This window comes from Mesoplodon bidens, assembly GCF_964165515.1.
Source record: "Mesoplodon bidens genome assembly, chromosome: 18".
Taxonomy (NCBI): domain Eukaryota; kingdom Metazoa; phylum Chordata; class Mammalia; order Artiodactyla; family Ziphiidae; genus Mesoplodon; species Mesoplodon bidens.
The window spans coordinates 4767895-4783074 of record NC_138175.1 but is presented as its reverse complement, the minus strand read 5'-3'; the positions used below and the strand labels follow the sequence as shown (position 1 = coordinate 4783074).

At 52.3% G+C, this 15180-nt stretch overlaps 1 protein-coding gene across 1 annotated transcript in view; it reads left to right on the top strand.

Moving 5' to 3' along the window:
- CRISPLD2 (cysteine rich secretory protein LCCL domain containing 2) overlaps window positions 1-15180 on the top strand; it is a 66076-nt gene that overhangs the window by 23314 nt on the left and 27582 nt on the right. Inside the window, exons 5-8 of the mRNA XM_081217741.1 lie at window positions 269-384; window positions 4192-4292; window positions 9554-9694; window positions 11897-11957. Of these exons, the coding sequence (XP_081073867.1) occupies window positions 269-384; window positions 4192-4292; window positions 9554-9694; window positions 11897-11957 (419 nt within the window). The remainder of the gene's footprint in view (window positions 1-268; window positions 385-4191; window positions 4293-9553; window positions 9695-11896; window positions 11958-15180) is intronic.

Here is a 15180-nt window from a genome sequence, read left to right as displayed (position 1 = left end):
ATGGAAACTGAGAGTAAGCACTAGAAACTTCTATGGCAGCTTTACATTGCTGGGGAATTTTCCTTGTGTGTTTTTTTGTTCTTTTGTTTGTTTGTTTGCTTTTGTTTTAAAGAAATGTGTGGATCTTTAATGGGTTAGGGGAAGAATCTGGTCCTTCACCTCTTCACCACACACCCCTTTAGTGCCAGCACCTTATGGATCCAGACCAGATTATGTCACCCTGGTCATTTGTCCCTTGAGCTCAGATGTATGGATGTCATCTTTTCAGATAGTTTGGGCCACAACCACCAAGATTGGCTGTGCTGTGAACACCTGCCAGAGGATGAATGTCTGGGGAGATGTTTGGGAGAATGCGGTCTACCTCGTCTGCAATTACTCTCCAAAGTAAGAACAAGTGACATGGTTTTATGGGTTGGGGTGTGTTTGCCTGCTATGGAAGACCCAACTAAAACCGGCTTCAGTGGTAAAATCTCTTTATTATTTCACCTAACAAGGCATCTAGAGGTTGGTGCATCTAGGTTAGCTTACTAGCTCAGCATGTCAATGAGAACTTTCTGTCTTCTTGCTGTATTGTCCTCTCCTCATGGTCCCAAGATGGCTGTAGAGCCCCAGGCATCACATCTTCCCAACAGAAGGGAAGAGGAGGGTAGAAAAGGCCTGTCTCCTTAGGCTTTTCTCACCCCTGGCCCACTTTCTCCTTATGTCATTGGCCAGAACTAGACCACTCATGGACAAGGGGGAACAAGACTGCCCCAGTTGGCTTTGACCAATGAAATTGCCCCAGTTGGCTTTGCAAGTCCTCCCCTGGGGCTACTTGAATAAGTCAGAAGCAGGAGTAGTTGGCTGGGCAACCAGTGGGGTCTGTCATAGAGATTCTTTTTCTCTGAAAGTACGCAGCAGATAGCACTCTAGAAAATAGGTGTTCATGCTAGTCCTAGTTTTTGCATCTTTATATTTCCCCTTCCAGAAGGGACCTCATCACACCTTTAGGTCATAGTCCCTCTTCCTCTTGACAGCATCCCGATGTCATCAACATATCACTTATCCCTTTACTCATTCACCTCCGTTGCTCATCAGACAAGTATGTGCTGATTCTCAGAGACCGGCTTACCCAGTTTACAGCCTATGGTTTGCACACTGGCCACTGGGCTGGCCGCCATCCTAGCACTGGGCCCTGCACGCAGTGTGCCCTTGAGGCATGTTTTCTCCATCACTGCATGAAACAGGAATGACCTCATTTACTGCGTTGGATCAGGAGTGGCCGTGAGGAGGTAGCATGAAGAGGGAATCGCTGAGGTTGGGAGGAAAATAGAAACTCTCTGTAAACCATCTGGCATGCCTGTGGTAATGGTGTCTCAAGCAGCCCACAGGGATAAGGGCAGGGGGGTTACATCATCCATGGGAGGGTCCTGAGCCCCATGGAAGAGCAGTAAGGTGGTCCCCATGGTGGAACTCCTTGCAGAGGGGCAGGTGGGGAGCGAGGAATCATTTGATTTGTCTTTATATTAAAAAATACACCAGAAGATCCAACCAGAAATACCATTCTTCCCTTATTTAGTCTTTACCGCTTTCTTGAAAAAATAATGACTTGTGTACAGCAAAGTACACTGATCATAAGAGCACAGCTGGATAAATTTTCATACATACAGACGTGTATTAGTCAGCTCAGGCTGCTGTAACACAATACCGCAGATCGGGTGGCTTGAGCAATGCACATTTATTTCTCACAGCTCTGGAGGCTGGAAGTCCAGGTCAGGGTCCAGCAGGGTCAGTTTCTAGTGAGGAGTCTCTTTCTGGCTCACAGATGGCCGTGTTCTCCCTGTGTCTCCACATGGCGTTTCCTCAGTGTGTGCTGGGGGTTGGGGGGGAGGGAGAGGGAGGGGGAATTGAGCTCTCTGTCTCCTCTTATAAGGACACTAATCCTATCAGAGTCCCACCCTTGTGACCCTTTAACCTTAATCACCTCCCCTGAGGCCCCATCTCCAAATGCAGCCACGTTGGAGGGTTAGGGTTTCATCATACGAATTGGGGGGGTGGGCACACACGTTCAGTCCATGCATATGTACATGCATTATGTATGCATTATGTATACCTGTGTAACTAGCACCCAGGTCAAGGGAGGGAGTATTTCCAGGGCCCCAGGCTGGAAGGGGGGGGCTCCCTCATGCCCCCCAGAGTGGCTGACATTCTGACACCCCTCCCCGTCGGTCAGTCTGTCTGGTTCGGACCCTCCTGTGAATGGACAGATATGCCCTCTTGTGCCTGCCGTCTGCCTCTCAACACCGTGTCTGGGAGATTCGTCCGTGGTGTTGTGTGTTCGGTGGGCAGTTTTTTTCAGGTGTCTTTGTGGTTTTCCGTGATGTCCATAGCCTCTTTCTTCAAGAGTCCGAGCCCCCGGCCGTGCAGGGGGCAGTGGCTGAGAGGGTGGGCCCTGGGGTGGTGTCTGGGCTCAGGTCTCTTTGGGAGGGGGTGGGGTGGGGTGGTCTTGCACCTTGACGGCCTCATGGATGGGGGGAGGGTGCTCACTTCCTGGGGCTGTTGGGAGTGGGGAGGTTGCCCATCTACAGGACGCCTAGCACCCAGCCCGCATCCACGACCGGTAACCCGGAGGGTTACTGCTCCAGCTGTGTGGGAGACTTGGTTTGTCGCTGAGGAAATGTGGAACCTACCTGTGCTGGTGAACTTGGCTGGGGGAGGGGAGGAGCCTGTCTGGGAGGCCCGGAGGGTCTGCAGAAACCTACTGAGCCCCACCCGGTGACAGGGCAGGTGCTGGGGTACCCTGGGTCCGCCTGGTGATGGTCCGTTTGGGAGGGTCATCCCGAAGCCCCCCGTGAGCCCCTAGCCAGCCTGCACATGGGGCAGAGGTGCTCAGCGGAGCAGGGTCTGCAGCCTGGTGGGGGATGTTATTTTACCATCCGTGGGTGCAGATTATAACAGTACCCCCAGCCCCCCTCCCACCATCCCCAGGCCCGATGCCCACGTGGCCCTGGGTGATGCCGTTCCGCTATTTTGAGCCGTCCGGGGCCAAACAGAGCGTGTGTTTTCTGCAGTTGTCTCCCGGCCATCACTCTCAGGACCCCTCCTTGGCCACCCTGGACAGCCGTCAGAAACGTCACCCAATGAGGATGTTGATTTAGCAGATGCTCAGAGAGCATGTTGCCGTCACCAGGGGCCGGCCCCAGTCGGAGGCATCCACACAGTCGCCCCCTTCATCTCATGACCACCCCACTACAGAGAAGGGGTCAGAGGCTCAGGGTCGAGGGGTATTGGCTGGGGTCACCCGGCTGGCAGGGCCAGGTCCAGCCCCGGGAGTCTGCTCATCACCACTCGTCCATGCTTGGCCCAGGCTCGGGGCTGCGAATCTCTTTCCTGAGTGGACAGACAGGTGACGGGGCACCCATGAAGGAAGTTTCTAGAACAAATCACGGAGACTGGCTCCCAATCATTCACCTCTCCAGCTTGTGCTGCTAAAGGCCCAGGTGCTGGGAGAAGGGCTTGGGAATTCCACTCACCACCTGCAACCCGGCCCCTGGAGAAATCCCACTGACCGGCCTCTGGTTTTCCTGCCCTGGGAACTTCAAAGGCAGGCGGATGGCACCTGCAATGCCCAGAGGGACCTTGGTCCCAGCCCCGAGAGCAGAGTGTGGTCAAAGGCTCTGAGCCCCACGGCCTGGGTTCAAATCCCAGCCCTCCCACTCCCTCGTTGTGTGACCTTGGGCAAGTCCCTGAACCTCTCTGAGCCTCAGTTCCCTCTTCTGAAAAAGGATTGAACTCCAGCACGTCCCTCCTGGGGTGTTGGAAGGATGGAGTGAGCAGGTAGGTATGTGGTAAACACGAGGCACTCCCTGGAACAGGCTGACCTTTACTCATTTGAGAAATGGCTTCAGAGGATCCCAGCAGCTTCCAGTGCAGAGGCACTGGGGCTGGGACTGGGGGTGGCTGACAGCATTCAGAGTTGTGTGAGGCCACAGGACAAAGGTGCAGGGAGAAGGATGCTTCTCCCAACTGGAATTCTTCTGGAATTCTCTAGACTCTGTACACAGGAGGGGCTCAGGGCAGGTGCCTTTCCCTCTTCACACCTTCCTTCCTCCCTGACCGTGTCTGGGGTCCCGAGAGGCTCCAGAAGGGAGAGAGAAGCCCCCCGGGCCCTGGCGTGGCGGCCCCCTGACGGTGTTTCTGGTCTGTCCTCAGGGGGAACTGGATCGGAGAAGCCCCCTACAGAACTGGCCGGCCCTGCTCCGAGTGCCCGCCCAGTTACGGAGGCCGCTGCAGGAGCAACTTGTGTTACCGAGGTAGGAAACGACTTCAGAACCCTTTGGAACGGGTGTCCCCTCCAGTCCCTGAGTCACAGAGTGGCTGACGTGAAACGGGGAAGTTGGACAATTTGGGGGGGAAATTGGTCCCTCCTGCCCTCACCCTCGGCCCTCCCCTCCTCCCCTCCCTATCTCTGGGCTCAGGGTTCAGCCCCAGCTCCCCGGGGATACGGCTGCCCCTGGGACATCCCCCCAGTGGGCGTCTCCCTTGGGAGGCATCCGTGCCCTCTTGGTGCTCAGAGTTTGGTATAAAACAGACAGCAAACAAGGAATTTAAAACAGCCACGTGATTGATGGTCCAGGCGAGCTGCAGGCCGGGCAGGGGCCGCCCCCGTGGGTTGTCAGAGCCCCTCCTGCCCGTCCTTGTCCCCCGCCGGCCACCCAGCCGCATGTGCAGCTCGTCCAGCCCTTACTCGTCGGAAACCTCTGTTTCCCCTACCCCACAGCGCAGGCCAAGCCGGAGCTCTCAAAGGCCGTGTTTTCGGGCGATGCCAGCATTTGCTTATTGCCTGCCGCTAAGAATGTTCCCACGTTCCCCGCTCCTGTGAATAATGCACGTTTTTCGTGCCTCAAGTGCTCCTGGCATTTGGGACTGTTCCCTCCGGCTCCGTCCCAGAAGGAGGAGAGCCCGCCAAGGAGCTGACCGTGTCTTTGAGGCTGAGATGTGTTTTTCTTCCCGTGGCTCCATCAACAGGTCTCGTGATGGCTGAGAGGGGTCTTTCAGGAGAGGTGGGATTGGCGGGGGGGCGACGCAGGGTCAGTCCAGTGGGCTCCGGGGTGAAGAGTGGGGCCCCCAGACCCGGGATCCCACGCCTGCTGTTCGCTACCGGTTCTGCCCCCTGCAGGACGGGCGTGGGGGTCGTGCAGGTGGGGAGAAGCAAGGATCTTACAGTCTGGGGTCCCCCGGGTCGTGAGTTACGTGCGGGTGGCGGAGCCTCCGGGGGAAACTCAGGGCGCTCAACCCAAAGTCCGGACACGAGGCTTCTGGTCCTGGCTCTCCATGATTGGAGGCTGTTTGCTCAGACCAGCTGATCACTCTGCCCATCAGCAAAATGGCTATGATAACTCCAGCCTTCCGTGACGTGTCTCAGGCTCAGATGAGAGAGTCGGTGCATTTAGCGTGAATGTCCTGAGCGCCAGGACGTTGCTAGGTGACAGGGATGGGGATGACCGTGGGGACCCGACAGTCACGGTCCTGCCCTCGGGAACATGAGGTCCAGTGGGGCCACTGCCCCGAGGAGTGACACGCATCTTTCAGGGGAAGTAACAGGCGATGCCTCAGGGCTTAATAGCAGGAGTATCCACCACCAGCCAGGTCAGGGAAGGCTTCCCAAGCAGGCGGCTATTGAGGAAGAGGACATGGCCTAGTAATGAGAGAAGGGAAGGGTGTTTCTGGCAGGCAGAACAGCATGTGCAAAGGCCTGGAAGATGAGGCATCGTGGTCATGAGACTGCGAGGCAGAGGGGGGCCCACAGGGATGTGCAGGTCCCCGCAGTGCCTGCCACGCAGCAGGGGCTCGGTAAGCATTCGTTAGATGGAGTTTCTCCTGCCCTCCCACCCCCTCTCAGGCAACACCTCTTCACTGTCTCCGAGAGGGAGGTGCCCACACCTGTCCTTAGTGAAATATTCCCAGAGAGCCCAGCTCCGATTCCTGGATTCGTGGGACACGCGTGGGTTTTAGAGTGCGACACAGCTGCCTGAGGAATATCGACCCTACATGTTCCAGCGGAGAGGACCTAAGCAGGGCATTCCATCTCTCTGAGCCTCAGTCTTCCTGTGTGAAAATGGGGTGATGTGTCGGCCCCTGGGGGTCGTAGGAGGGCTGAGAAGAATGCAGGCTGACACTCCAGGCATATCAGGTCGCAAATCCCCATTCAGGCAGGTCCTGTGCCTGCTGTCCAGTCACCCAGAGGGGCACATCCCCCCATCAGATCCTGAGTGCTCATTTGGGGACCGTGAGGGAGGGATGCCCACCGGGGCTCCCCCTTGGCTCTCGCGTTAGGAGGGGGCTCCGTGTGCGCACGAGGCAGGCTGTCAGGGTGCAGGGCAGGCAGAGCGGGGCGTCTCTGCGTTCCTGGACGTGTGTGCTCAGGCACACTGCTTGCCTTCTTTGAGCCTCGGTTTCCCCATCTGTAAGCGTGATGACATCGCTGTCCCGCAGATGATTTGCTGGGAGGATGCAACAAGGAGGATGTGAGTTGCTAGGACAGCAGCCTGCACATAGTCAGTGCTTTATGAACACAGCTCATTACTTCCTTGGAGAGGTGGGAGTGGGGAGGTATGACTGCGCTTATCACCTGGCATGGGGTTCTTCCTCACCTGGGAGGTACCTGGAGCCCTCTCCCAGCCTGGGGGCCCCATCCATCTCAGGATCCTGGCAGACCCCTTCTCTTCTCGGGAAACACAGCTCTGGTGTCACACCTCCTCCAGGGAGACTTCCCTGAGTCCACAGACAGGCAGCCCACCTGCCTCCGTGCTCTTACTGCACCCAGACTCTCCTTGAACTTGATTCACCTGTAGTTGCAACTGCTGGTTCACTCCCGGTCCTTCAGGGCCACGTAGCAGGTGTGTTCTGTATGTTGTCTGAATAAACAGACCCCCGATATCCACAGAGGGTCATTTTCAAAGAACAAATGCACACAAAGATAGCCTAGATGCTGGTTAACCCACCCAATGAAGCCTCCTGGACTTGTTTCTTTATTTTTGGTGGAAAATGCGCAACTTTGCTTGGCGGGCATCCCGATTTTCTTAGCTAACCATGCAGAAAGTCTCTTCTAAAGCAGCTTATCTGCATAAGCTACTTAATAAGCGTTTATTGAGGTGTGCCTGGCAAGGCCTTGACCTATAATGGAGATGGAACAGGGATACGGATAGACCGTAAGAGAAGATTCCATCCCTCCAGCCTTTCCCTGTGTGGCGATGAAGGGTGTGGACTTTGGGGAAAGGTGATTCGACTCTCAGCTGTGTGAGCTTGGGCAGGTCACATAGCCTCTCTGAGCCTCGGTTTTCCCGTCTGTAAAATGGGGCTGCTCATGCCTCCCAGGGCAACGAGAGGATGAGGTGAGAGCTTGACATTAGTTATGAGCTTCGTCCCCACTTATGGAACCAGGTGGGAGTCTGCAGAATGATGGAGCAATGCTGTGTGCCTTGGGACCCCTGGTCCGGAGCTGGACGGTGCACAGGGTAACCTTGCAGCCAACTTGGGCACGGAATTTCCCCAGGCCTATGCTGGTCCACACAGGGTATCTTAATTAGGATGTGATCCAATACAGCCCGTCCTCCGGGTAAGCATTCCACTTTTCATGTGTGTGTCTGAGGGCGAGGACCGTCTACCCATTTTCTTAAATAGTGAGCCCTCAAATGCTTTAGACTGCTTTACCCAACTATATTTGGCTAAATAAAGCCACGATTATGAGGTATAAAAATCCTAAAGGCCAGTGGAAGAAAACCCAGCTTATTCCAGAGACAGCTCTGGCTTTCAGTGAAGGACAAACCTGAATAGCCACATTGACGGGAAGACAGACAAGAGACAGCCGCTGGGTCCCAAGTGGTGTTTGCAAACCCAGCGTCTTCATAAAGATTTCACCTATAGCGTTTGGCTATGCATGATGTTTTCAGAATTCCCTTCCTGAATGTCTTTAAGCTTTGCTGGGACTTTTTTTTTTTTTCTTTTCCCAAAAGAGTTCAAAGACAGAATTTGCTGGGCGTTTTGATCATCCTTCACTCAGCAAATTTTGTTGAGCAGCTACTATGTTTTGGGAGCTGGGTATAGTGTGGTGTGAAGCAGGCTGGCTGCTGGCCTCAGGGAGTTTACAGCTGGTGGGGGAGGTGGGTGGTGGTGAGCACGCCGTCCAGGGGCAGTACACGGAGGTCCATGAGCTCTGATAATGAACTTGGGACTCAGGATTGCTGTTCTCCTCCGGCTTAAATCCTGTCCATCCTCCTCATGGGTCAGGGTAGTGGTTGTGCCATGAGGAATCGGCCAGTGAAACAGCTGCAGAGTATCCCAGCCTTGAAAAACATCAGAGAAGATGTCACTTGCCCTTCATATTCTTGAATGTCTTGTATCAACACAAACCCTTGGTCTGCTTTTTGGAGAAAAGTTGTTGCTCTTCAGAAGAAGGATGAGGCTGGGGATTGGTGAACACGTGATGGGACTTGAGTTTTAATCCGTTGACACAGAGAGGCCGCGAGGGCGCTTCATTCCTGCTCCTTGGAATCGTTCTTACCCAGACACATCTGTTATCTTTTCTCACCGGAGGAGCTTGGAAGGCAGGGGTTTCCAACTTGGGTCCACAGACATCCTTGGAGGGGCGGGGGTCCCCCAGCAGAGTTGCGCACCGATTCTTCTTTGGTAAGGGTGCTCAAGCAAACTCAAACAGCAATACTTTGCTTTACTTTGGCTGGAATTCATGCTTTGGTATCCAGCTGGCCTGATTGCAGACCCCAGTGAGTGGTTAATAGTTGACTTTCATGATGAAAACTGGAAGATAAACTGATGCTTAATAAATGCAATGTATGCGGTGAATTAGAATGTTCTGAAACAGGAAGCTCATGGTCATGGTTGGAGAAATAATAATATTTGGGTGGGGAAGATATTGGGACCCGAAGAACTAAGTTTTTTAACCAAGAGTTGGGTCTTTGGCTCATTCTAGATGATGGTTCCAATGTTATTGGGCTTCGAAACTTCAGTGCAGAGAAAGGTTAAGTGATCTTGGCCTGCAGGGGTGGGGAAGGAAGCATAATGTGCTGGCGGTGAGGGGCAGTGGGGTCCAAGAGCATTGATGAGGGTCTTCGTGTGCCATGACGGCGTGTAAATGAGGCGGACCCCTCCTCCAGTGAGAACCTAGGGCCAGAGGCACCTCAGCGGAGACAGCTACGGTTTGGGGTCAGAGGATGAGGCAGCTTCCTGAAGCTGCTTCCTTGGGCAGAGACGGGACAAGAAACCATTCTGATGATCCAGGGGTGGGCGCCAGGGCCTTCTAACCTCTGTTCAGCCCAGCCACTCTTGCGTCCAAAGCAAACACAGTGAGCAGAGAGCCATCCATCGCCCCTTGGCGGGGAGAATTCCACCTGGCCAGCGCTGTCCTGAAATGTAACTTTCTCTTTGCCACTGAAATGACCCTTTGTGAAGCCAAACCTCAAACAACTTGAGTTTCCAAATTGCTTCTTTATTTTTTCCTAAATGCGTTTTGGTTGAATCCCAGCATGTTGCTTTTCTCTCCCTCTTCACTATTAAGAGACATACGACCAAAAACCTGAAACGGACGAGATGAACGAGGTGGAAATGGCCCCCATTCCTGAAGAGAAGCACATCTGGGTCCAGCCGAGGGTGATCCGACCCACGAAGCCCAAGAAAGCCCCCGCCGTGAACTACATGAGTGAGTGGGGCTCTGCCCTCTGCCAGCCACCTCTGGAGGGGGCACCTTTCTTTGGGGTGGGCAGAGGAGGGAAACTGGTGGGTTGAGAGGTCTCCAAGTCGACAAACAGCAGGGAACAGGGTGGGGTGTAGCTTGCAAAAAGCACAACCTGAAGATGTTTCTAAAAAATGTTCAAAAGAAGCATTATAGGAGCTGTGCTTGGGTGGCCTTTTCCCCCCTGGCAGGTATTTTAAGGTTAGACCTTCTCTTGTCCTTTCAAAGAGGACTTGGGCTGAAATTGGGTTCCTATTGGAAGTGCCTGGCTCCCAAAGGGAGAATGAATGTGCAGCGTGGAGCCCGGCTCCCGTGGTCATCATGCACCAGCCCTGTGACTCAGACAGTCACCCGACTCTTTGAGACTTGATGTGCTCATCCGTAAAGTGGGAGCAGTGATGCCTCTGTCAGCATTTTTTTAAATCAGTGAGATATGGACCTGTGCATTTCATATGTCCATATTTTACAAGAGGCATTGGGTTCCTTTTTTTAAAATTTATTTTATTTACTTATTTTTGTCTGCGTTGGGTCTTCGTTACCACACGCGGGCTTTCTCTAGTTGTGGTGAGCGGGGGCTACTCTTCGTTGCGGTGCACGGGCTTCTCACTGCGGTGGCTTCTCTTGTTGCAGAGCACGGGCTCTAGGTGCGCGGGCTTCAGTACTTGTGGTGCGCAGCCTCAGTCGTTGTGGCTCGCGGGCTCTAGAGTGCAGGCTTGGTAGTTGTGGCGCACGGGTTCAGTTGCTCCGCGGCACGTGGGATCTTCCCGGAGCAGGGCTCAAACCCGTGTCCCCTGCACTGGCAGGTGGATTTCAACACTGCGCCACCAGGGAAGCCCGGCATTGTGTTCTTGACAAAGGATAACTGCAGCAATTACTAAGGAACAAGGCCGTGGATTCTAGACCTGGGACAAACCTCCTGGGCTGTATGTCAACGTTCTCATCTGTTAGTCCTCACGCATCTCCTTACCAGAGCTGTTGCAGCTCTGTCAGCTTGCTGTGGGGATTATTCGCAGTAAACGGGGGCCACCCAGCGTCAGCTGTGCTTTGAGCTCACCATCAAGTTGCCTCCGACACCCCCCTTAAGGCCGGAAGTTGCATGTTCTCCCAGAGACTTCCGGAAGTCCCCAGATGTCTAGTGTTCTCACGCACACCTCTGTCCCTCTTTCTTCTCCCTGGTCTCCCAAGACGCTTCGCCTGCTAGGGCTCGCTCCTTTCTTTCTGCCCTCCCCTGCCCGGCTCCGATTACCCCCTCCCCTGCTCACCTGTGTATGCGGCACCTTTACTGGAGGGTTGAGGCTCTGGAGGGCATTTTCTTACGGACACGGCACCAAGTGTGGGTTCTCTGCCCACCGGTGTCTCTCTTTTCCCTCCAAACCTCACACAGCGTAAAACTGGACTCACCCCCGAGTAGGAGGCCAGCTCATGGCCATGTTTCTCAAAAATCCTCTGCTGTTTTGTCAACTGCCCTGCCCTCAGCCCCCACCAGTCTCTAGCCTCTGGGCCTTCAAATGTCTTTCTCCTGGGCTTCCTGCCTGTTTAGTCAGCTGTGGCTTTCTTTGACCAGGAAATACGCTGATGTTCTTGTCTGTCCAGAAATTCCAAACACTTCAGTTGTTTTTTTCTTTAATAATGTAACATCACAAAGTAATATGTAACTGTGACACGACTGCAAGATTCTGATATGTCCCTATAAAATAAACCAAAAAGGAAAGCTTGGCAAAGTCATCTTGGCTGAGGGCGGGGAGACGACACTGGTGAGAATGGCTGGGTCCCCGCCAACCGGGCTGGACAAGGCTCGCCCTCCAGAGCCCTGGGAGGCTATGGGGCACTTAGTGTACCAGGCTCCCTTCCAAGCCTACATTTACTTTCTCATTTAAGGCTCACAGCAACCGTTGGAGGTGGATACTGTACTCACCCCGATTAGTAAGCAGAATTTGAACCTCAGAGAGGGGAAGTAAGGTGTCCAAGGTGACAGTGCTACTAGAAAGAGGATCTGGGATTTGAACCTCACCCTAAGCCTGCAGCCACTGGGCCATGCTCCTGCTCTCGTTATGACATGGATTCCAGAACGTTCCAGAGAGTTCCTCCGAGGGGGGGGATGGGGTCTTCTAACTCAGACTCGTCCTCCCACTTCTCGCCTTGACAAGTATTTCTGCATTTCTCTCCTAGCCCAAGTCGTCAGGTGTGACACCAAAATGAAGGACAAGTGTAAAGGGTCCACGTGCAACAGGTAAGGCCTGGCCCATCCCTGTCCCGCCGCCTACAGCCCTCTGAAGCACCTGCTCTCCGTCATGGGTCACATCATGATCTGTCACCTGATCTACATCTGTAGAAATGCCAGATGTGCTATCGACAGGGAGATCTTGACCGAGGTTTTTGTGAGGCTGGGGGCTCCCTCCCATCTCTCTGCATGAAGGGGTTACCCCAGAGCTAGCCCAGGCTAGCCCAGAGCTCTGTGCCGGCTACGACTGGGGCTGCGGCATCGTTAGGGCAGGTGTGGCCGTGGACGGGTCCAGCACGGCTGCTGTGGAATCCAAGTCGGCCTGCTTCCCGAGGGGCCCCACCAGACAAAGAGCGGCCTGTGTGTCCCCAGCGTTGAACAAATTTATGTAGCTGATGGAGTCACTTAGTATCGTCCATTTCAGATGTTGAAAAACATCTGCCAAGAAGAACAAGCTTGCTTTTGGCAATGTAGCTGCTGGGCTGTTCCTTCTGGCAGTGAGTGGCCAACAGGTGTAGCGGCCCTACGTAGATCCTCAGGTTCACGGCAGGAAACTGTGTTATCGGTGGAGGGGCCCTTAATCTTCTTCCTATGGATTCTGGCATCCATTTTTCTAAAGCTGAATTGCATTTTTTTTTCATTTATTTATTTTATTTATATTTATTTTTGGCTGCATTGGGTCTTCGTTGCTGCACACGGGCTTGGTCCAGCTGTGGCAAGCGGGGGCTACTCTTTGTTGCGGTGCGTGGGCTTCTCATCATGGTGCCTTCTCTTGCTGCGGAGCACGGGCAGTAGTGTAGTTGTGGCACGCGGGTTCAGTAGTTGTGACTTGTGGGCTCTAGAGCGCAGGCTCAGTAGTCGTGGCGCATGGGCTTAGTTGCTCCGCGGCGTGTGGGATCTTCCCGGACCAGGGCTCGAACCCGTGTCCCCTGCATTAGCAGGTGGATTCTTAACCACTGCGCCACCAGGGAAACCCTGAATCGTGTTCTTTAAAGCACACGCTAAAAGAGAAGGTATATTGTATTACCTAAAAGAGAGGGTCCTATTTTATACCACGGGGACTTTGGGATCTGGTTTGCCGGGACAATGCATCACTCAGACTTTGGCAGGAGTGGCCTGGGACAGACAGAGCAGCCCAGGCTCAGATGTTCATGGGGCTCATACGTCATCCCACGAGCAGCTGGCGATGGGCCAGCAGGTACTACAAAAGTAGAACCAGGCAGTTTGTTGGTGAGATGGGCAAGACGTGGCAGTGAGGGTGGTGGAACAACCGTCTGTCCCCTCGCACCGGGAGGGGTCTCCACTCTGCAAACTCACAGGTCTGGGGTTCCCGGAACGCCCCCGAGTTGCCCCTTGGTGGTGATGTGCCTTTCTGAACCGCAAGCTTGTTACAAGAGCATCACGCCTGAATATTCAGTGGGGAAAAAAATGACAAGGTCTGGAGAGCATTTGTTGTTAGCATCAAAAGAGCTACAGGGTTGGGGGTAGAGGGGACCCTCCCCAAGCACGGAAAAGGCAGGGGTCTGTCCACAGGAAGACTGTGAGATGCCTCCAGTCAAGATATAGAACTCAGCCCACCTGCAACCACAAGAACGCTCACAGTGCAGCTCCTGGAAGCTCTCCCACCATCTGGCACGTCAGTTTTCTGTACGTGGTGCTTTTACAAAAATAATATTTACTGGACTTTTTTTTCTGACTTTGAAAGGTATTCTTGTTCATTGTAATTCAGGAAAACAACAACCAAAACAAAGTATAAAGGAAAGAATAAGTGTCCCAGAATCTCGTGAATATCAGTAACCATTCTATGTAGTTTCTGTGCACTGATTAGGCTAATACTGCTTAGGCTATACTGTTATGCGATCTTGTGTGTTACTGGTTTCACTTAAGGTTTTCCAAAGTCAATAACTATTCCTCAAAAACTTCACTTCTAGTGGCTGCATAATACTCTGACATTTGGCCACACAAAAATATATTTGGCTATTCCTTTGACACCTGCTGACTTATTTCCAGTTTTTTCCTATTACAAATGGTTGGAATAACATGGAGATCTGACTTTCTGTCTTTTTGCTTGGGAGGTTCAAGAATCAAGGGATATGAATTTTTTTTTAAATTGAAGTATAGTTAATTTACAGTGCTGTGTTAGTTTCAAGTGTACAGCAAAGTGATTCAGTTATACATATATATATTGTTTTTCAGATTCTTTTCCATTATAGGTTATTACAAGATTTTGAGTATAGTTCCCTGTGCTATATAGTAGGTCCTTGTTGGTTATCTGTTTTATATATAGTAGTGGGTATATGTTAATCCCAAACTCCTAATTTATCCCTCCCCCTGCTTTCCCCTTTGGTAGCCATAAGTTTTCTATGTCTGTGAGTCTGCTTCTGTTTTGTAAATAAGTTCATTAGTATCATTTTTTTAGATTCCACATATAAGTGATATCATATACTTGTCTTTGTCTGACTTACTTCACTTAGTATGATAATCTTTAGGTCCATCCATGTTGCTGCAAATGATATTATTTTATATTTTTATGGCTGAGTAATATTCCATTATATATATATACATATATATATATATATATATATATACACATATATATATATATATATATATATATGCCACATCTTCTTTATCCATTCATCTGTCGATGGACACTTAGGTTGCTTCCTTGTCTTGGCTATTGTGAATAGTGCTGCTGTGAAAATTGGGATGCATGTATCTTTGTAAATTAGAGTTTTTCATCTTTTCTGGATATATGCCCAGGAGTGGGATTGCTGGATCATATGGTAGCTCTATTTTTAGTTTTCTTGTTTGTTTGTTTTTTTGCTGTACGCGGGCCTCTCACTGTTGTGGCCTTCCCCATTGCGGAGCACAGGCTCCGGACGCACAGGCCCAGCAGCCATGGCTCACGGGCCCAGCCTCTCCGCGGCATGTGGGATCTTCCCAGACCGGGGCACGAACCCGTATCCCCTGCATCAGCAGGCGGACTCTCAACCACTGTGCCACCAGGGAAGCCCTATTTTTAGTTTTCTGAGGAAGCTCCATACTGTTTTTCATAGTGGCTGCACTAATTTACATTCCCACCAACAGTGCAAGAGGGTTCCCTTTTCTCCACACCCTCTCCAGCATTTTTTATTTGTAGACTTTTTAATGATGGCCATTCTGGTTGGTGTGAGGTGATGCCTTATTGTAGTTTTGATTTGCATTTCTCTAATAATTAGCAATATTGAGC